The sequence below is a fragment of the Centruroides sculpturatus genome, unplaced genomic scaffold, assembly GCF_000671375.1.
Source record: "Centruroides sculpturatus isolate CEXI.00-Female unplaced genomic scaffold, Cexi_2.0 scaffold12, whole genome shotgun sequence".
NCBI lineage: Eukaryota > Metazoa > Arthropoda > Arachnida > Scorpiones > Buthidae > Centruroides > Centruroides sculpturatus.
This window is the reverse complement of record NW_019384438.1, coordinates 195,861-219,779: the sequence shown is the minus strand read 5'-3', so window position 1 is coordinate 219,779 and position 23,919 is coordinate 195,861. Positions and strand designations below refer to the sequence as shown.

The window sequence follows — 23,919 nt, the reverse complement described above, 5'->3', positions numbered from 1 at the left end:
TTTATATATAAATAAATTATAATTTCTGAAAACTTTATTTCAAAAATTTCAAATGACATTTCGAAAAATTTTTACAAAATGAAATTCCAGCATAGTTTAATGCAGATAAAATACAAACGTTTTCAATCTACATAGGAGATTATCTTCAGGTTAATGTGTTAGAAAATGGAATGCGAAAAAAGGAACATTTTCAACTAATTTTGCAATATCTTTTGCACATGTATACAGTTTTGGTATCGGTGCCAATGTCATTTTTAATAAAATTCTGGCGGTGCATTAGAGTTATTTCATTACTAATTATTCCAAAGTTTATTTCGTTATAAACAATTTCAAGGAATTATCATCACATTGTACACTTTAAAGCAATAGTGATGAACGCCAAAGATGCATTTGAAACACCGAAATATTGTTTTATTAAAAAGACATTGGCACCGATACCAAAACTGCATATAATGAAAATTCTTGGCATCACTATTACAACTTTTCACGTCCCTGACATCACGACTTTCCATAGCGAAATAATTAAGAATGAAAATGAAGGTTTCATACAGTAATACCTCGGTTTTCGTCGATGGCTCGGATTTCGTAGGCGTGCCCACGTGACCTCGCTGCTAATTTTGCGAAAACAAAGGGCGACCCTCGCGTTTTTCTGCTCAGTGTGGCGTTGTTTCTCGTTGTGCGAGTATTATTATTCGCGCCTCTAGCCAAGCAATTCCATTTCTTCCTTTTTGCTCCATCATGGGACCAAAGAAAGTTTCCAGAACCAGCAGCCCTTCGATAAAGAAAGCCAGGAACACGATCAAAGTTGAAGAAGGAAGTCATTGAAAAATACGAGAGCGGCATTAAGATTGCTGAAATCGGCCGCTTTTATATTCATTTTATATTAATTTCATATTGTTTTTAGTATTAAACACTATATTTGTTCTTTATAAAATGTGTTTTTTTTTGTATGTATTTTGGAGTTTTTAGAACGAATTAATTGGATTTACATTGATTCATATGGAAATGATTGCCTCGGTTTTCGTCGGTTTCGGATTTCGCCATTGTTTAGGGACGGATTATCGACGTAAACCGAGGTATAACTGTAACTTTATTGTGTTTGGTGTACATCTAAGATAAAACGGTAATAATTTGAAAACGACTGATTTATGCATGCTTGACGACAGTACAGTTTCTGTACATATAAGGTTTAGAGGCATGTTTTTGGAGATATATAACAGAGCCGGAAAAGGAAAATGTAAATAAATACAAATTAAAGCTAGACGTAACTATCGATGCTCTGTCGATGATTGCACAACCATCAATAATTTCGAAACCATCGCAAAGCACTATGCAGGACCAACAGAGTACACGTGCTTTATAAATTACTAAAGGCGTACACATGTGAGGACAGGTGGCGTATGCAAGAACGACATCTACAGATACGTAACACCTGCAATTCTTATTTGACTATTTTTAATACAAATTGTAATATCTTCGGGTTTAATTAAAGCTATTTCCGTCCCGTAGATTCTAAAAGTACCTTTTTAGCAAGCTCATTTTGGGTTCTTTCTGTCCAGACATTCATTCATACGATAGTGAGAATTTATAAATCCACAATTTTTTAAATTCCAGCCCAATAACACATCTTTATATATATAACATTATGTATACTCTCCGTCGGAAAAAAACATGCAAAGATTGTTAGCTGTTCCTATAATTTGATTATGTATACAATAACATTCCTTGAAAACATTTTATACCCTAACAAAAAAACTTGAAAAAATTTATAACTGAGCAACGCCAGGCTTACCTGCTAGTTACTGCTAAAAGAAAAATAATAATTATAAAATTTTGTGTTTAAATCTGTTAGAAACACTGCGCGTGAGAATCGCGTGGTTGAGACAAGTCGTTACGTAATATATACAGTTAGTAAACAACTTAAAAAAATAAGATTTTAAGGAATTGATAAAACAGCCGTTTAACAATCACTACATTTAATTCTCATAGTTTGTGGTCCTTTAGTTTATCACCACATTCGATTTAGTGCCAATTTCAGAAGCGAAAAAATGACGACGTTAAATCGAGACTAACAGTATAAATATTCAATGCTATTAATTCATCAAAACATTATGCCTTATTATGAAATATGAAAGGGCTAAGAGAGCTCATCCAAAGTTTTGTATTTATTCATAATTTCTAGAAGTTTGCGGAAACGCCTTTAGTTTTTACCTCTCTGATGAAATGATTAAGCTGTTGAAAGCATGTTAATAGATACTTACGAATTAGACAAATTATTATAACCAATACTCATGGGCGTAGCGAGGGGGCCTAGGTGGGCACGGCCCCTCCCAGGGAACCTGGTGCCCCCCAGAAAATCAGAGCCGAAAAAGTGTAAAGCTAAAAATTTTGAATACTTAAAAAAAAAAAAGGTCAACGGATCGCTCGGTGCCCAATGTTGTAATTAAAGAAAGTTTCATATTCAGTTATCGTCGATCATCATGAAATTTTCATTTTAATGAATAATAATTTGAAATAATTCAATTTTGTGTCAGGTTGGCCTCTACTAGGCCCCCCATAACAAAACTCTGGCTACGCCCATGCCAATACTAATGAAAATTTTATATTTTTAATGCTAATTTTAAAAAATTCAGTACAAAGTTGACCCCCTATAACACTGTTGATAATTCCGTTTTATATGAATTCTATGTTGTAGGAGTCACAGATTTTACAAATACGTGTACGGGGCTGTGAACGGCTCACGTATTTGTAAAATCTAAGTGACTCGTACAACATGGAATTCATATAAAACGGAATTATCAACAATGTTATAGGGGGGTCAACTGTAATATCCTTCCTGGCAACATTTAAAACTGCATATAGCATCATCTGTTACATAAAATGTTTTTAAAATAAAATGTCATAATTAATTATTAAAGAATGACAAAAAGCTTAATTTTGAGGGTAGGAACGAGTTTCATTTATATATATATATATATAATATTGTAAATGCTAATAGCGAATAAAATATTAAGTCTGACCCGACTCGACGACCCTCCTGTATCTCCCCATTCCCTCGACCTTTAACCACCAAAATTTAATATCATCAATCCTCCGAATAAACAAACCTGAAAATTTCAGAAATTTTTGATAGAAGGCATTAAAGAAGTCAAGATTCAAATTGGATGGACAAAAACTGTCCTCGAAAAACATAGTAACATTCACACACACAAACAAAAAACAGGATTTTTTTGCATTTCTCGACGTTTTATGATCCCATTAATTCAAAAATGTAGAAATCTTGGGAGAGTTATTTTTTGACCGATTGCCTCTATTATATATAACAGAGCCTTCTGTTGTGATTACAATTACAAATTATCATTAATTGTATTAATTAATTAATAAACTGTAAAGAGTAAAGTATGTTCACGAGCAATAATCTTTTTACGACTATTATGTAATCAGAATCATTGTCACATTTTTGGGCAACAAATTTAAGTATAAATTTCCAGACTACGTGAAATGATGCAATCTTCAGCAATAGTTATTTTCAATTAATTTTTTTCTAATCAACAATAACTATTATTAAATTATGAAATATTTTTCTGCTTTAGAATAATTTAAATTGAATATTAACAATATTCTTCATTGTAATTTAAAATACTTAATTTTTAAATAAATCGTTTATTTTAGTATGAATTCGAAAAAATGTCAATTTCTTTAAATAAAAATAATTCACAGTGATAAATACTCTAAAATTTCTTTAATGTAGAAATATACAAAATTTAACAAATTTTACACTTCATAATTTATTACTAAAGTGTAAAATTTGTTAAATCATCTGAAATAAATGTAAAGCAATTAGTATGCAACTTTGATTTCTATATAATTTTATTTATTTTTTTTACTACTATTTATTGAGTGAACGCAACAAATTTTTACGGGCAGAATGTCTTACCTTTTTTTTAAGTTAAAATAATAAAAGCTAAAATCAATTTAACTCTATTCATCGCTTTCAATAATGAAATCGATGAAATAGAGCTAAGCACTAAGAAGCCATTTTCCATACCCTTTGTGAGCCTAACAAAGGCTCACAAAGGAGGCGGTTGGATGGTGAAGGACGAGGCCCTATATTTCCGAAACCGCGCGCAAAAAATTCCTGGATTCGAATCGGGTCCAACAAAATGGCAGGATGGCGCCATCTCTATAATCCGACAGTCCTCGAATACTTATTGTATTATGCGAGTAAATAATTTCAGTATCTTATAGAAAAGTACTAGTTTAAGCATTTGGAATTGATTATCTTCTNTCAATGTTCCCTCTAAGCTGCGTGGCCGCGCACTGCTCAAATTGTTGCCGCACACTATATATATATATATATATATGCCTAAAGGCTATATACACACACTAAATATCTAATTTTAAAGTATTTAATAATCTTGATTTACAACTGTATCTCAAATTCGAGTTAAATTTTAACTTTTTATCGTACTAAAATTCATAAATTAAAATTAATGTGTATAAAATAACTATTACTTTTATATAAATGCTTTTATTAGAAAACAGCCATTTATAATATTTTAAAAGCAATTTTTTTAGGTATATATATTTTTATTTCCTCTCAATTGAAAGTAGAGTGGTTTTAATCTTGCTACTTTCCTGGCTGTTCCTATATAACAGAAGGAAAGTATAGCGATCAGTAAAAAAAAAAAATGACCCCATCAAGATTTTCATATTTTTGGACTCGGGACACCATGATACATCGAGAAATGAAAAAAAAATCGGGTTTTCTGTAGGAATGGGTATGGATATTAAATATGGGGGCAAGATTTTGTTCACCCTGTTTGAAGCTTTTTGTCAAAAATTTCTGAAATTTTGCAGGAGGGTTTGTTAGGGAATTCATGCATTTAAATTTTGGTGGTTAAAGATCAAAGGGTGGGGAGATAAAAAAGGGGTCGTGCATATCTCTACTAAGGTCCGACTGAATAACGATTTTACTTATTAGAATTTACCCATTCCTACCCTCAAAACAGCCTTTTGCCATTTTATTAGTTAAAAATATAAGAAGTTTTTAAAATATAACAGATGATGCCACCAAATGTTGCTGGAAAAGTTAAAAAATCCAGTAACGAGTTGCTTATCAGTCAACATAACTAGATTAACCATTAAATTGCAATTTTACGAATAGATTGTCCGTAAATGTAGTTGAACAAAACTGGGACAACATTAAATATCAATACAAAAAAATTTTTAAATCCGCAGAATTGCTCTTTTTAAGAATTTTAACAATTATAAGCAAAAACAAAAAAAAACAGGAAATTCCATAAAATTCATGATGTGTATTCTAAAAAAAAAAAAAATAAAATTTACTTGGAAATTACAACTAAGTATATACTTCTATTGTGTGTGTTCCTGGATCTCTTGTTCATTTGTAACTTTTTGCCATGAGCATCTTGAAAATATGAATTGAGTTCAATGTTTCAAACACCATTTAAAACAATATATTCGAAAGTTTTTTTTTGCAAAAAAATCTATATGATCTTAAATTTTAATTAAGATTGCCTGCTATAATTTAGGAGGATAAAATCTAATCTTATTCTTCAATAACTAAAATATTAAGTCGTTTATATAATGTATATATTAAATTCCTTTGTATAAGGAATTGTTTTTAATACTGAATCTCAATTTATTGGTATTGATTGTATTTTAACTCAAAATAGAAAGTCGATTTTTCCACAAGAATAAACTCACGTGGAAAAATCGATTATTGCAACATGTTAGTAAGTTTTGTTATTACTGGAATAAAAACAATTTATAAATGTTTATTTCAGTTCTATATTTATTATTGTGAATCTCTGCTATTCATTATATATAGGATTATATATATATATATATATGTATATAACAAAAATTTAAATTTACATCATAACTTTAAAATATCTTCCTTACACATTTTCCTTCTCATAAAATGTTTTTATTTTATTTTTAAATATTTAAAAATTTTATGGTTGTAGGTGTAATACAAAAAACGGAGCTAATTTAAATCAATCAGATTGTTTTTTAAAAAATAAATTAATTCCCTGAATGATTACAATATCATTTCCTATTTGCATCATAATTATTTTCCTAAAATTGATGTCTTGCATAATTGTATTTTAGAAAAATAAAATTTTTATTGCTGAGTGAGTTATAGAAAGGAAATTTAAAAACAAGAAAAATATATAAATAGTACGAATGACTATATATATAAAATATGACACTGTTTGCATTACTAAATATGATGCTGTTCATATATCAGTAAAAACAGATGATTTTACAAATTAATATATACAAATCTGATAAAAAAACCAAGTATAGAAATTAAACAATTCATTAGATTTTAATAAAAACCTTTGTAATAATTTATAAAAAACACATTCAAATATCACTGAAGGGCAAATATAAAAATTTATATTTTGTCATTAGTTTCTTATGTAGTTCAAATGTAATTTTCTAATGTATTTATTACAAACAAAAAAGTTAGAACATTATTCACTTTTCTTGTAAACAAAAGACATTACCTGATTTCCTAGAACACCTGACTAATAAAAGCTGAAGGTTGTTAGTACAAGGAAACTGACATCTCTATGTTTTAACTATATATCAAATAATGTTTTTACTGACTTTAGTAACAGTTCTATTATTCCAATTTTATTTATATGAAAATAAACAGAAAAAAAATTGCAAAACATGCTGTTTAACAATACTTAAATATATACTTCATAAAATATGTTAATCAACATAATTTTTAAATCTTAACTCAATAGTAAATTTATATGACCCTGCATAAGCATTATCTGTGACTAATATTTATCTCACGAAATGAACTTCCAAATAAAATAATTATGCAAATACTATAAACTTGAGCTGAATATTTATTTAGTTTGTTGGACTGAAATTTGAAAAAAATCACAGACCTAAAATTTCCCACTGTCATCTGTCTGTATGTCCTTCCTTAATCTCAAAAACAGGGTTAGATGAAAGCAGAGACCAGATATGGAAAGCTTAGGAGCAGGAGGTCCTGATCAATGTTCCCTTTAAGCTGCGCAGCTGCGCACTGCTCAAATTGTTGCCGCACACGAGAATTTATGTACGAGCATGCACACCGATTTGAATTATTGTTTACTTATTTTTCACTCTGTCTGCAACATGATTATTGCTATTTATATTTCAATTAAATACATTAAATCATTGACAAGAGATAATATTTTGTATAAAAGTATATTTTAAAATGAATTTTAATCTCTACTTTATAATTTATTTTAATTTTTATAGAAAAGATTTCATATATATATATGCTCAGCAAAAATATTTTTGCTCAGAGAAGTATATGTTCCACTCATCGACAAAAAAAATTAGTGGAAACATTGGTCCTGATTACTTATATACAAACTTCTGATGCAAACTAGAAGTCACATTATTTCAATTCAAAAATTTTCCCTTGAGAGGAATTAGATAAATGATCAGCATGACTCAATTGCTAACATGAAAAAGTATAATATACAGGGGCAAGCCACTACTAATTTGAGGTGGAGAGCATATATTTTAAATTAAATCAATTTTTTAAATTAATTAAAAATTGCAGCATAGTATTGTGACAATGCCACAATAAATAATTGTTTGTTATTCATTAAATTTTATTTTTCACTCTTATCCAATTAAAGAAATCTATATCAATTAACAAAACATTATTTTATTTTGCCAACACCAACTTTTTAAATAATCAAAAAATAAAGTTGAATTTCAACATTTCATATATTTTAAATCAAACTTAACAATTGGTTTGTAATTTTATTTATTTGGTCCACTCTGAATAGGCTTTAGCACCTTTAGACTGAATGTCAGCACGACCATTCACAGTTACTAATCTACCATCTTTTCTAATAACCACCAATGTTGGGATACCAGTGATGCTATACTTTGATTTCATTTCTCTGTTTTATAAAAAAAAATAATATATCATTTAATATATCAGACAGATAAAATAAGTAATTTAATTAATTACTTACTTAATTTTTTCTGAACCAAATGGAAGAGCATACCAGTCACCATGACATTCTTTCATATAGTCAAATAATGATTTCTCATCTCTGTCAGAGGATACAAAGACAACTTCAAATTTATAATTCAAATCTTTCATTTCTTCATAAGCATCAGCAAGTATAGGAGTAAAATTTCTGCAAGGTGGACACCAGTGAGCAGAAAAATACAAGCCAATAACCTCAGCTTCTTTCAATGCTTCACTACAAGATACTTCAGAACCATCTTTCTTTACAAGTGTTCCAGTTAGTATTTCCATGACTAGAAATTTTAAAAACTAATTAATTAACATAAAATTATATAAACATTACATAAGTACTTAATAACTAAATTTAATAAATTATGAAAGCTTAATATAATATACAAGTTTCTTGTTAGAAAGTCATAGCTGAACTATCCTTAATTACAATAAATATATTTTTATACTGATTTTAGATAAATGATAATTCAAGAAATAAAAAAATACTATTTTTTAGCTCTAATGTTTTTAGTAAAGACATGAAGGACCAGAAAAGAAAAATAATCTATAGATGTTGCATTACACAATCATAGTTGAAAACAAACATTTAGTAAAAACACAATTAAAATTAATCAAATAAAAGATTTAAAATTGTTTTTACTTCAGATAAAATAAACTTTATTAAGCAATTTTAATATATGCTTTTTAAACCATAAATATTAATGTTAATAGTAGTATTAAAAGAAATCATGAAAATTGTTTCCCAAGCTGCTATCTGACCAACACTAATCTAAACAATTAAATCACATTTTATTCCTACTAATCTATCTATATAGAATCATATATGTAACTTCTAAATATATCATCATTCTAAATTCTACTATATATATACAGTTTGAAGTTCATTTTGCTAATCCATTGCCTTTAAAAAGTAGTGAAATTGGTAGGAATTGTCCAATAATAGTCGAGCATGGCACTATTTTGTGAATCAGAATTGTTTCAGACATGTAGTCACAGTAAATTTAATAGAAAAAAGTATAGCTGAGCAGGTATAGCTTTTGAAAAATTGTATGCATGTCATTGTAAATGTTGATTCTGTTCAATAATATGTTAATTGACATTTCTGTATGTTTTTCGATCAATCTTAATATATTATTAGTCATGCACTGTATTATCTTCAAACTAATTAAAGAGCATGCATAACAAATTGGGAATATACTGCAGTATGTTGGTAGAAAATGTACAGCAATGTCTACAATATACAGATTGCATACAACTTATCGAATTTTGCAAAAATACAAAACCAAAAAGTTGCTTTATCGATAAAACTCATACAAAACATTGATGATAAAAAAAAGCACTTTTGGAAGTTATGCTCCATCATCAGGTTTTTTCACATACAAAATTCTTTACTAAACATCAAGTAATCTAACATTTTCAATAATACAACACAACTTCAGTTCTGCAGGTGCCAGATTAACAAAACATGCATTAAAATATTTATAATATGAATTTCATCTGTAATTATCAAATCTATTATAATAAAATATGTATCTATCTTTTTTTAGTTAACTTGCAGACAATGCACTATTGTTCAAAATCTCAAAATTTAATTTTTAATCTGTTCACTGGGATTATACAAGACAAAATATTGTTCTTGTATGCTGACTCTGGAGTTAACACTGCAATTTCTCAGGTGTATTTATTCATTATTAGTATACACTATATAGCCAAAAGTCATGGGACACCTAATTTTTTTGGTTTGAAAGGTACAGTACAGACCATGTACTTAATAGGAGGTTGGACATCCTTTTGCTGCTGTAACAAATACTACTCTTATGAGTAGACTTTCCACAAAGTTTTGATACACTGCTGGTAGAATTTGCCTCCATTTGTCTCATAACATGATGAGAAGTTCAAGGGTGTTTTTTGGATCAGTTGGTCTGGCATGCAATCAGTGCTCTACAGGTGCGCCGCTAGCTGTTTGAACGCCCGTGTGCACTACCGTTTATGCCGCCTCCTGTTTAACTATGACTACCTACGCTGAGCTTGCCAGAAAGGCTCTTTAGTGTTGTCTCATAACGATGTGAAAAAAGAAAAGAAATACTTAGTAATAATAAATAGTTTTTCTTTGTAAAGTTATTTTTGTTTTTCCTTAAGTGTAAAACCATATAAATATTTATCTACAAAAAATGAACTCTTCTTTCCTTTACATTTGCGAAATCTGCTATCAATTTTCTTGTATCCAAGCTGTCTAAGATTTCGTGTTCAATTGAAACTATAGCTAAATTACTTAGTCTTTGCTGATGCATTGTTGATCTTAAATAGTTTTTTTTTATAATTTTTAACTTTGAAAAGGACCTTTCACCAAATGCAACTGAAACCGGCAATGTAAGTATTCTTAGTGCTATTGCTGTGTTCGGAAATGTTGAAATTTAGTCATTAGTAAAAAGATATTGTAATAGGGTTTGTGAATAATTAGACTGGTTTTCTGGAAAATGCAACTTTAAAGCATTGATTTCATTAAACAAAATCAATACCTCAATGTCTGTTTTAACTACTTGAATCATCTTTAAGCTTCAGATTTAAATCCTAACCAAGTTAAAATATCATTAATTATACTTAGACCCATGTGAGAAGAATTATTAACAAAATAATTGCAATTTGATATGCGATAGAACTGTTCGAATGCGTACAAGTACAAATTGAGAAGGAAGCTCTGTGGGGATTCCCTAATTTCGCCAGTCTTGTCAACTTCTGTCATAGAGCGAAGACATTTCTTATGCTAAGTGGGGTTGGTATTATGATAATGACTTTCAATATTATGTGACCGATCGCTCGATTTGCCGCCCCCTGGACGTGCTGCCAGTGTGCGATGCACGCCCGCTTACGGTGGGCCTGGTGCTCTAGCTCATCCCAAAGATGTTCAATGAGGTTGAGATTGGGACTTTGAGCAGCCAGTCAAGCATGCTACATGATTTTCTTCAAACCATGTCATTATAGATCTTGATTTATGGGCTGGAGCATTAGTGCTGGAACAGAAAAAGGCCAGTTTCAAACTGCTGCCACAATATGGAAAGCATGTTGTTATCAAGAATGTCTTGATAAACATTGGCATTCACTGCATCCTTGATCAAAATCAGTGGCCCACATCCATATCAGGAAAAAACTCCAGACCCATGATGCCACCATTGCCAAATTTTACAATTTGCATAACACACTCTAGTAAATCCACAATGTCCACATGCATCCATCCGTCCCAGATCATGTAACATGATTCATCACTCCACAGAACTTGTTTCCATTGCTTCACATTCCAATTACAGTGTTGCTTGTACCACTTCCATGAAATCTGAGTCTTATCACTTCCTGGTGAATAGTCCTATTACTGGCCTGTGTGCCTGACCTGTTCCAGAAGTCCTCAGCAATTCTGGTCAAGGCTGATTGGCGATTAGCTTGCACAATACATGTTTTGGCAGTTCTGTTCAAACAATAATCAGGGTCTACCAGAATGAGGATCAGGATAAGTGATTCCCTTTTGTTTCTATTTCACTATCACATTGCTAACAGTGGACCTTCTAATTGCTGCAAAATCTTTGCTATAGAATGTCCAAATTTCAGAGTTTCTATAATCATTCCTCTTGTGAATGCATCCATTTCACTCCTTTGCACCATGTTGGAGGAAAATATGCACATGACGCAACCATGTCTTAATCAGCATGCCTTAATTTGCATACTGTCATTGTTTCAAGCACGTTCTTTCAAATCAAAAGGGGTTTTCCCATGTGTTTTGGCTATATGGAGTGTAGTCTCATAATGAAGACTACCAAAATTCTATTAACAAGTTAAAATGTTATTCAAATAGTCTCTAAAAAAAGTTTTTATAATTTGAAAAATCTTTTATATGATTAATTGATTAAAAAGTTTCTCCTCTGCATTTGTAGACAATGCAAAATTTCAATTATTCATACTTGTAATAGATAAAATTCATGAAAAAGTTATACAAACTCATGATTATAATATTTAACAAATTACATTTTTTTTTAAAGCAAGAGTTTAAAAGTTTTTTTATATACAAATATTTTTAGAATAGTTCTAAAAATCAATTCTGAAAAATCAAAATTTCATGTTTATCAATTATACATTTTTAACTAAATACACTCAAACAAACCTTTACATATGCAGCCGTAATTTAACTTTTGTTTCTATCTGCACTTTATTGTATTTTAATGTATTTTACTGGTATTATTTTAACTACTGTAATTACAGCCAATATGTAGAGATGGCACTTATACGATAGAATATCTTTTTAAAAATGTTCCAAAAATAATGCTTGTATCGGTAACGCAAATTTTAAGTTCGAAATTTGATTGTTCAGTTTTTTCTTGATAAAGACCATTGAATATGGTCGAAAACGTTTGAATTTATCTATTAAATTACGGCTGCATATGTAAAGGTTTGTCTGAGTGTATTTAATTAAGAAATGCAGTCTCTGACGAGTTATACATTTTTAAAAAATACAATGTGAAAATTCCTAAATGAAAATAAATCATATACTGTGGTGCCTCGTATAACGTACGCCTCGAATAACGGACGCTGCAAACAATGGACTTTCCATTTGGCAGTTACATGAGGCGAATAACAGTCTTTCTGCGAACAAATGCAAATGATGTTTCCACTCTTTTGCCATTGCAAATGACATCCTGTTATTTTTATAATATATTAGTATTATTAGAATATATTATTAGTAGCCTATATCTGAAGTACAGAGCTCCCGTTGGGATTCGGCTTGCTCCCTTGTTTATTACGTACATGCAGAGTATTTACATTTATTCAAGTGTTGTGCAAGTCATGGCTTTTAAAAAAACAGAAAGGTGATTTCAATTGAAACAAAGCACGACATCATCAGAAGGAGTAAAAGTTGACAAAAACTTCCTTGTCAAATGGGGAGAGGTTAAGGAGTTTACCAACACTCATTATCCAAACAGAGCTGAGGCCAACAGAATCAATAATGTCTACAATGACACCCTTGCCCGTCATTTCTGACAGGTATTGAAGAAGAGAGAGAAACAGACCACCTTGGACATGTTTTTCAAGAAGCAAGCTGCCAAAAAACAAAGGATGGAACAAGAGGAGTTGACCACTTTGGACATGTTTTTCAAGAAGCAAGCTGCCAAAAAACAAAGGATGGAACAAGAGGAGATGACCCTGCAAGCTCTGGTAGCCTCTCCTGAATCTGACTTCGATTAAAAAACAATAAAAAGAGATCTGCTGAAATGTGTAAAAAGTATCTGTATGAATGTGTAAAGAAAGTGTTCCTCCACCTCCTCCTCACAACATCTGACTACCCGGCATAATTGGTGACTGCTCCATTTTCATTTTTTTTAATAGTACAGTACGGTTATTTTAACTGTGGAACAAATTATATGTGTTTAACATGTATTTCTATGAGAAAATGCATTTCATATAACAGACTTTTCACTTAATGGACGTGCACCTGGAACAGATTAAGTACGTTATATGAGGCACCACTGTATTAAGAAAAAGTTAAAAGTTAATAGTACTGTGTTCAATATGTACAGTACTTTCTACTTTCTATTGACAAAAAATTTGCAATAAACTCTATGATGATGGATTAGAAAATCTGTTCTGAATTACTTAATACACCTTTAAAAGTGGGATTTTTAGGAGCAAGTGCTAACATTTTAAATCCAGTTAATGTGCTATCCTTAGCATGGAGACTGATAGAAGTTAATAAGCAGGAAAGTGGACTAAAATGACAAAGGCAGTAGGTGATGTGAAAGAATAAGGAAATATTGCAAGTTCTGTCAGTTCCTGAAAATTAAAACTAATCATGACAAAAAAAAAAAAAAAAACACCAGTTCAAAAAATTAAAAATAATGAGGAGATCACAAATTATTGATATATTTGTGTAATTTACTTATTAGAGGAAAAAACATTACACATTATTAGGTTTTATAAAAAAAAAATATTACTGACAATTTTTCACCTGTAAATTTTCAAAAAATTTATTTTTCATGATATAGTTGAATTTTTAATACTATTAATTCATACTGTGAATTTAATATTTTTAACTTAAAAACAAAAAATTAGTGGCATGTTATATCAAGAATTATTTAAATATTAAATTTTAATCAAAATACAATATAAAGTCAAATAAGCATATTGATGGCTTAAGATATGTTCTCCAATATAATATTTTGTTTATTTTGTATCTCAATAATTGTTATAGATGAGCTGCCAGAAAATTGCCTCCCATATGTACCATGGCAGAACAAATAATAACCTGAATTAAAGTGAAAAAATAGAAATACAAGAATACACAATAAACAATTATTAAAAATATATATAAAATTTTCTTGTTTATTGTTGATAAAAAGAAATTCATCCTAAATTTTAGTATAAACTAGGAAAGAAAAAAAATCAATTCAAAATACTGAAAATTACACTTCAAAGATTTTTTCATGTGTAAATATTAAAAATTAACAGTAAAATGTTCTCATGAATGCAGTTTGTATTATATGTCATGAAAATATATCCAAACTTAGAAAAATGTTTGATCACAAATCAGAACTTAATGATAGAGCATTTAGCATGTTAGGATAAGTTTTGAATTAATATTGTCTTTTAATAGACTAACATTACATAATAAATCATATATAAAACCATCATCAGAATGCAAACTAATTTTTATTCGTAAATGCTTTTATGATATTGCTCTCAGTTCCATAAATAATATAAAATCTCATTTAATTTACATATTCTAAATTTAGTTGGTGTGTAGACTAACATAATGTATCATCTTCTGAATAATTCAAAAAAATTTGAATAAAAAAAAATTGATTCTTTGAATTATTCAATTATAAGGAAATTTNGAAAAAAAAAAAAAAAAAAACACCAGTTCAAAAAATTAAAAATAATGAGGAGATCACAAATTATTGATATATTTGTGTAATTTACTTATTAGAGGAAAAAACATTACACATTATTAGGTTTTATAAAAAAAAAATATTACTGACAATTTTTCACCTGTAAATTTTCAAAAAATTTATTTTTCATGATATAGTTGAATTTTTAATACTATTAATTCATACTGTGAATTTAATATTTTTAACTTAAAAACAAAAAATTAGTGGCATGTTATATCAAGAATTATTTAAATATTAAATTTTAATCAAAATACAATATAAAGTCAAATAAGCATATTGATGGCTTAAGATATGTTCTCCAATATAATATTTTGTTTATTTTGTATCTCAATAATTGTTATAGATGAGCTGCCAGAAAATTGCCTCCCATATGTACCATGGCAGAACAAATAATAACCTGAATTAAAGTGAAAAAATAGAAATACAAGAATACACAATAAACAATTATTAAAAATATATATAAAATTTTCTTGTTTATTGTTGATAAAAAGAAATTCATCCTAAATTTTAGTATAAACTAGGAAAGAAAAAAAATCAATTCAAAATACTGAAAATTACACTTCAAAGATTTTTTCATGTGTAAATATTAAAAATTAACAGTAAAATGTTCTCATGAATGCAGTTTGTATTATATGTCATGAAAATATATCCAAACTTAGAAAAATGTTTGATCACAAATCAGAACTTAATGATAGAGCATTTAGCATGTTAGGATAAGTTTTGAATTAATATTGTCTTTTAATAGACTAACATTACATAATAAATCATATATAAAACCATCATCAGAATGCAAACTAATTTTTATTCGTAAATGCTTTTATGATATTGCTCTCAGTTCCATAAATAATATAAAATCTCATTTAATTTACATATTCTAAATTTAGTTGGTGTGTAGACTAACATAATGTATCATCTTCTGAATAATTCAAAAAAATTTGAATAAAAAAAAATTGATTCTTTGAATTATTCAATTATAAGGAAATTTTTATTTAAAAAATCATTTTTATTAATGATTAAAAGGTGTGAGGTCTAAAAACACATTTTCTAACATTCTCTAATCTAAAATAATTTACATTCACTTATTAAACAGTCTAAACAGCAAGCATTTAAGAATTAATATTTTTATTAAGAATTTTAAGAGTTTATACGGTTATTTTTTATTCTTTCCAATTAAAATCAAATACATGTAAAGAAATGCCTTCAAATTTACATTATCCATATTTGGATATAGGCCTACTAATTTTATACATTTAAAATAGACTAATCTAGCAAAGTATTTAGAGAATTAATAGCTTCAATTTCCATTAATTTATAATGGAATTTACAATAGAAAAAATATTATAAAATTTTCTAAATAATTAAATAAAATGCTCTTTTATCTTATTTCCTAATATTTCCATTAATTTGTAGCAAAACTTTTTCCATCCTGTATTAAATATCCAAACATAGTATTTTTCACTTCTAAAATCTCTAAATAATTGCGAAATTTGCACATAATTCAGGCGCTACAATATATACTTTCTACTGTATAATCTTTTGCAACATTTCTCCATTAAAATTCAATTTGTTCCAAGTTGCTTGAGAAAGTTTCCATTACAAGTTTCTAATTTCACCGTAATTACAACACTCAAATAACTAAAAAATGTCAATATCCGGCATATTTTAACACTTATCTGTGCGAAATAGTAAACCTATTATTGAGTATGGTTCAACACGAAAAAAACAGGAGGGAAAAATGTTTTTGTCGTGTTAAACTATATAAAGTATAATCAATAAAGTATAATCAATAAATGCTCTATAAAGTATAATCAATCTGCAATTAAAAAGCATGGGTTAGACTTTATTATAAACAAAATACATAAGTCTCTTTTTCTGTTTAATCTATATTCAATAAAAATAAAAACTGATCAATTATAAGTCTGAATAAAGTGGGAATAAGTCAAAATAAACGAAGAAATGCGTTGTTAATTAATTTAGATAATTTACATAGTTTTTCTCATTATCTATCTTTTGAAAAATCGTAAATAGGACGGTCAAATTTTAAAAAATGTGTACTAAATACAAGAAAAATTACCTGTTTAATATTACACATTTAAAAAATCTGCTTACCTGTCAATTAACACTTCACAATTGCATAGAATATATTACTTTCCCGATCGAATATCAAGTTCCTCCAATTCTGTTATTACACGTCAGTTTATTATCGAGTGGATATTCCCGATTAAATGCATACAACTCCTAAACCTCCGGCACCTTTCAATGATAACTCGCGAAATATCACGTGAAGTCCATAAATCAATCAATTACTTAAAAGTTCAGAGGGCGCTTTTATCGCAATGTTTGCTCGCTATGGCCGCGTCTCTTTATGCAGCGCTCGAGAAACGCTTTACAGCGATACAGCTGAATACACATTGCTATGTTTATATAAAACAAGATAAAGTTTTAGTATGATTATTTGACTGGAAATTTTTAATATAATAAAATTTTAAGTTTATAAAATAAAAATAATAATTTTTATATAAATGAAGCATAGGAAAATATTTTAGATTTTCTCATATATTTTATTAATAATAGTTTAATAAAATATTTATTAGGAATCATATTATTAAAATTATATATTAAATTTATGATTAGATGAAATGTAATTGTTTTCAATAATTCAACAATGCTTGTAAGTAAACCAATGGAATAGTTCGTTTTACACACACCTGTGTTGTTTGTATGAAACGAATTATGCCATTCGTTTGCTTACTTAGCTGCTCGTCACTTACAAACACCTAATATGCGTATTTATTATTGAAATTAAGTTACAAAAATGTAATATCAAGCATCAGCATTGAACTTAATAAATTATTAAATTAAAAAGCACACAAACGTTTATCAAAATCTTTCTTTGTTTATTTTATGAGTACAGTAATTCATAATTTTAAAATAGATTTAAAGAAAAAGAGATTATCTCCTAGATCAGTGGTTCCCAATTAGTGGTACGCGTACCCCTGGGGGTACGCGTACCACTAATTGCGAACCACTGGTCTAGCCANTAGTTTATAGTTTAGATTCAAACTGTTTTACGCTATTAAAAGTATCGAATTCTTCTAAGTGGCATTTAGCTAAGCAAGCAAATCAATGACGTATACATAAACTTATACTGTTTTATATAAACGGTTTGCTTACTTAGAAGCATCCATGTTTTCATCATATTACGTGATTCGCTTCGTCACTTGAAAATATTTCATTGCAGTTTCAAATCAATAAAGTTGTAATGGGATATATGATAACATATTGGTAAAACACGTGGGCATACTATTTGGATGGTGACAATGCAGCGAATACGATGTATGATAGAAGGGGATTTCATCATCCACTCTGCCTTAATGGAGAAATACAGACATGGCGGAGTGGTTAAGACAACAGTTAATTATTGTATTCTATATCACAAATACAATCGGGTTCTACATGAACGCGTACATTTAATCGGTTTACGATTGCTATCCGAATGTTTGTTGTGTTGTGTATAATTGTGTTCGGGAAAAGAACGTGACAATTTGCAAAATTACAACAGCATACCGCGATTTTAAAATTGAGATGACAAACGCAAAAGCCGTGCTGTGTACTACTTAAATATTCAAGTCAGGCAATATTGCATTACAGTTCACTGGAAAATTTCATTACAACAAGAAAAGTCGTTTTGACTATTTCACGAAATTTACGGATGTCGAAATATGTTTTTGCATTGGCGAAATTCGCAAGAACGTCCAAATCTTGAGAAATTGAGCACTAACGAACGGCAGAAACAATTTATATTTTAATAATACAGGTTACTGTTATCTTATACCGAGCGGTGCTAACAAAATCTTGGGTAGTTCAGTCCGTAGAGCGTTAGTCTTTTAACCTGAATGATCCAGGGTTCGAGTTCCCTTTTCAGGCGATTAATTTTAGTTTTTCCTTCTCGTTCTCGTTTTTCTTATCACGGTTTGAAATCTGGACTTTTTTAAAACGAATTTTAAGTTCAAACTGTAATCGGAGAGAACGAGAAAAAGAAAAGTGAGTCGCCTGAGCAGGGACTCAAATCCCAGACCGTTAGGTTAAAAGTTCTGCCGACAGAGCTACCCAGGTTTCTGCTTATTGATGTTGCTCGATATGAGATAATAGTAACGTAGATAACATTCTTATTTCTATATTTTGCATAATCTGCATATGAATATATGAATAATCGAAAGGCAGAAAAAAGATATTGTAAGAAAAAGGAAATATTTTGTTCTTTTCCCGCATTTAAAATCTACTTTACTATATGCTTAATTGTTAAAATTATTTTTAATTATTAAACCTTTGAGGGTAATATACAGTATCTTCCAAAATTAATTATATCATTTTAAATTACTGTAATTATGCTAATTATTATCTGAGAAATGTGATATGTACACCAATCAATAGAGTAATTGCCCGAGTTTCATTTCCCATTTGCATTCAAACATCTTATTGTCTACTACCTCTACGAAGCGCCGTAAATAAAAATGGCGACTTCGCAATAGAGAAAGCGTTTTGTGTTCCACAGTTCGTAAAGTCGGAATCACTCGTCATTGCTCAACGTGAGTAATCTGCAGAAGCTTCAGAAATATGGCTGCCATGACAAAGGTGACAAAGGATATGCTGTAGCGCAGTGGCGCACTCAGGAATAAATCTCGGAACAGCCGAGTTGAACAGAAACATTTTTAATGTAAATTCAATAAAATTCTTTCCTTTTGTGACCGCTAATTCACAAGCAGTTTAGAAATAGAAAAGACGACACAATACAAATAACAATATGAATTTTAATTAGGAAAAGATTTTTGGAAAATTTTCTAGTGCTTTTTACCCATTTTGGGGGGGGGCATAGTCCCTTGGCTCTCTCTCTCTGGGTGAGCTACTGCTGTAGCGAGTATAGGAAAAATTTGAATATCGGTTGGATATGTGCCATATGACATGAGGTGCACACATTAAGAAATTTTAATGGTCAAATGTAAAACTTGGGCAGTTTTCCAACGTTTTAATGTACATTACAACGTTCATAAATAATAATTAACATAATTACAATACTTTAAAGTGATATAATTATTTTTGGAAGACCCTGTATTTATATGCTTTTAAAGTTATTTAAGCTTTTGTAATATATCATACTATTTCCTGTTTTAAATGGGACTATTGTTTCTAAAATAAGATTGTTGATAAGAAAACAAAATGTTAAAATTGTCATGGTTTGATCTCTCAGAAAAAAAGGCCTATACCAGTATTCTAATCTTTAGCGATCTTCTATTCTGAGAAAATTCTTTTTTAATATGCAGTATTTAAATTTCGTAAGTAGTTCATTTTATTTTAAGCAATATTTTTAAAAAATTCCTGATATGTTTATAAAATTATAAACGAATAAATTAAAATATAAAATAGTAATATTTTAAGAATTGGAAATGGAAATTTAAAATATCCATTATACGAATTTATTAGATTTGAGAATTATAGCTATTTTTGAAATCTGAAGACTTAAACAGGTCATTTAGAGGGGACCGCAGGCAATTTTGTACGAGTCTCGTCTACAGAAAAGCCCTATAAATACCATATTATTATGATATAGACCTAATTCAAAACTTCTTTCCATAAGTAATTAAAAATTCTGCATATTATTAAAATTATATATTAAATTTATGATTAGATGAAATGTAATTGTTTTCAATAATTCAACAATGCTTGTAAGTAAACCAATGGAATAGTTCGTTTTACACACACCTGTGTTGTTTGTATGAAACGAATTATGCCATTCGTTTGCTTACTTAGCTGCTCGTCACTTACAAACACCTAATATGCGTATTTATTATTGAAATTAAGTTACAAAAATGTAATATCAAGCATCAGCATTGAACTTAATAAATTATTAAATTAAAAAGCACACAAACGTTTATCAAAATCTTTCTTTGTTTATTTTATGAGTACAGTAATTCATAATTTTAAAATAGATTTAAAGAAAAAGAGATTATCTCCTAGATCAGTGGTTCCCAATTAGTGGTACGCGTACCCCTGGGGGTACGCGTACCACTAATTGCGAACCACTGCGTGAAGGGGTACGCGCGACAATCTAAAATCGGTCGATTTAAAATTTAAATGCATGAGATGAAGCAATAAAAAAAAAATAATAACACAAGTCTGCAAAAAAAAATTTCCAGCTGCATGGAATATTTTTGCTGAATTATATGTTTTACAGATCACAGATTCTAAAAATAACTTTTGTTACATCCCATCACGTAAAGATTTTTTGCAAAATAAAAAGAAATTTTTCATAAAAACTCTTATAATATATTTAGTTTATTGTAATAAATATATTCTTACAACTAATCAACTAATTGTTCCTGATATTTATACACAATTTTAGATCTACTCTTTTTTCTTATGAAACATTTTCTTCTTCTTTTTGATGCTTCTCCAAACTCGTTTCCAATTTCCTTCTCTGGTTTCTCGATTGAGCATCCAACAGTAGTCAGCTAACATATTGACATCCCATTTTCCTTTTCATGTCTCTCGATATCACGGACATCCTGATGAAATCTTTCACCCTGTTCTTCATTGTAGGCTCCCAAGTTTTCGGGAAAATAGTCAATATGGGAGTGTAAAAAATAAACTTTTAAGCTCATCTCGCATCCTCGAGCTTCATATGCTGCTGCCAGCATGCGTTTTACAATGATTTTGTAGTCAGGGTCCTTAGTATTCCCCAAAAACTTATGCACTACATTCTTGAAAGAGTCCCATGCTTCTTTTTCCTTTTCTCCCATTGTTTCCAGAAATCTGCTTTGTCTCCATCTCCAAGTTTCAATTTGAAATATTCAAATTAAACTTTCTTCACTAACTCACTTATGTTTCTTTGTTGACTTTTCACTGTGTATTCACCACAGACATAAGAGAAGCTGTCGGGAGAAATTACACAACCTCTGCGAGCCATATTCCAGAAATAAAAATACAAGCGCAGTAGCGTTCGAATGCTGGATATAAACTGAGTGTGGCATTAGATGGCCAGCGAGATACTGAACTTATTTAGCTTGTTGAAACACGATCTAATCCAACAGCAGGTTGTTTATATTTATTTCTATTATCCCGGATAACATGTTGAAACACGATCTAATCCAACAGCAGGTTGTTTATATTTATTTCTATTATCCCGGATAACATGTTGAAACATGCTCAACCTCACCAATAATATTATTCACTATCAACTTTTAACCCGTTTCTATACGATCATGAAACCTTCCTCCTAACGCTAAAACTACTTAACCCACCTCCCCCTACCACTACTCTCTTCATCCATTAACATTTTTATTTATTTATTACCAAGTCCAGCTATAATTGATAGAATTAATGTGAGAAGTCTTCGTTTTAAGGCTATTTTTTTAAATAAGAAAAAAAAGAATAGTAAATTTTAAGTTAACTAGAAATTTTACGCTAAATACAAACAATAACTTAAGTGTAACAAAAAAATTGATGAGATGGAAGGTATTTGGTATTTTTTGGTATTTTTTTCGTTTTTACCAAGTTGAAATCTGTAAGAAAATGTATAAAAATCCTATGCAGGTTTTTACTTGCAGACCTGTGTAATGGGTGGACGGACCATCAAAAATTCGGCAATTTACAACACGATGTCGAATGCGCAAATTCGTTTATTTATAACTAAAAATATTCTCGAAATTTCATTAAAAAAATGCATTGTGACGATATCTAAATGAAATGCTTACGCAAGAAACAAAAATTGTTCAATTAATACAATTTGTGTTAATTGTACAATTATCATTATTATCGTGTCAACGAAGCGGCAATAAAATATTTACTACCATTTTGCACAACATACTTCTGCGAAGGCGGATTTTCGGCCGTCTCAAACATGAATCGTAACCCACTTTTACTCGAAGATGACTCGAGACTGAAGCTGACCAAATACCAACCAGATTTTAAAAAGTTGCGCGAAGAAAATCGTGCACATTTGTCGCATTAACATTAAATAACCTTATATTATTTTCATTATTATTAGAATTGTATTTTAAAGGTAATAAATGTAAAAAAAAACTTATTTTATTTATCACTAGCTGTCTACACACGGCTTCGCTCGCGTTATATCGAATTTTCTCGTGAAAGTAAGATATTTTCTCTCAGTAAAATGTATCCTATGTCCATCTCCAACGTGTAAGCTATCTCCGTGCCATATTTTATTAAAACCTGTTTGGCGGTTTATATGTGAAAAGATAACAGACAGAGAGACAGAATTATCTTCGAATTTATAATATTAGTATGGATTAATATGAATTTCTGCTATAAGGGGTACGCGAGTATGAGCTCTTTCTTAAAGTGGTACGCAGGAAAAAGTAATTGGGAACCACTGTCCTAGATGATTAATTTATCATCTTCTAAAATCTAATTCGAAATTCTCAATTTAATAAGAAATAATATATGAAATTAATTTTTGTTTTATTTTTTGAATAAGACAGTTTAAATTAAACTAATATTCAGATTTTCAATATTAAGTAATTTTTAAAATTACTCTATGACAGAAAAATATTACTTCAAAATTAATAATAATCTTATTTATGTAGTAGATCCACGATTTAACGGTCTAAAATAAACTAAAAACCGTCGTTAATTAAGCAAGCCACCATAAGTAGAGCTCTGATCCATCATAGACTTAATATCAGTAATTAAATCCGTACTTCCTAAAAATAAAATTTTAAATAATAAAGCATACCCAAATTACTAAAAATAATGTGATACAGTACTTAAATATGGAATTTTCCTTAATAATGAAAAATATAGGCCTACATCAGTCGTAAAAGCGGGGTCTATTGCGTTTTTAAAATTTTATCGATAATTATTTCTTTATTATTATTATAATGATTACCAATTTTCAATTAATAATGTCTTACGGAAAATTAAAAATCTGTTAAT

General features: G+C 29.4%; 1 protein-coding gene across 1 annotated transcript in view; it reads right to left on the bottom strand.

The window, feature by feature from the left end:
* The window catches only part of LOC111620044 (probable nucleoredoxin 1), a 57,995-nt gene extending 40,630 nt beyond the window's left edge, over positions 1 to 17,365 (bottom strand). Inside the window, exons 1-3 of the mRNA XM_023361889.1 lie at positions 17,077 to 17,365; positions 8,028 to 8,319; positions 7,816 to 7,952 (exon numbers count right to left, since the gene is read on the bottom strand). Coding sequence (XP_023217657.1) covers positions 7,816 to 7,952; positions 8,028 to 8,317 — 427 coding nt within the window. The 5' untranslated portion in view covers positions 8,318 to 8,319; positions 17,077 to 17,365. The remainder of the gene's footprint in view (positions 1 to 7,815; positions 7,953 to 8,027; positions 8,320 to 17,076) is intronic.
* Positions 17,366 to 23,919: the final 6,554 nt, after the last annotated feature.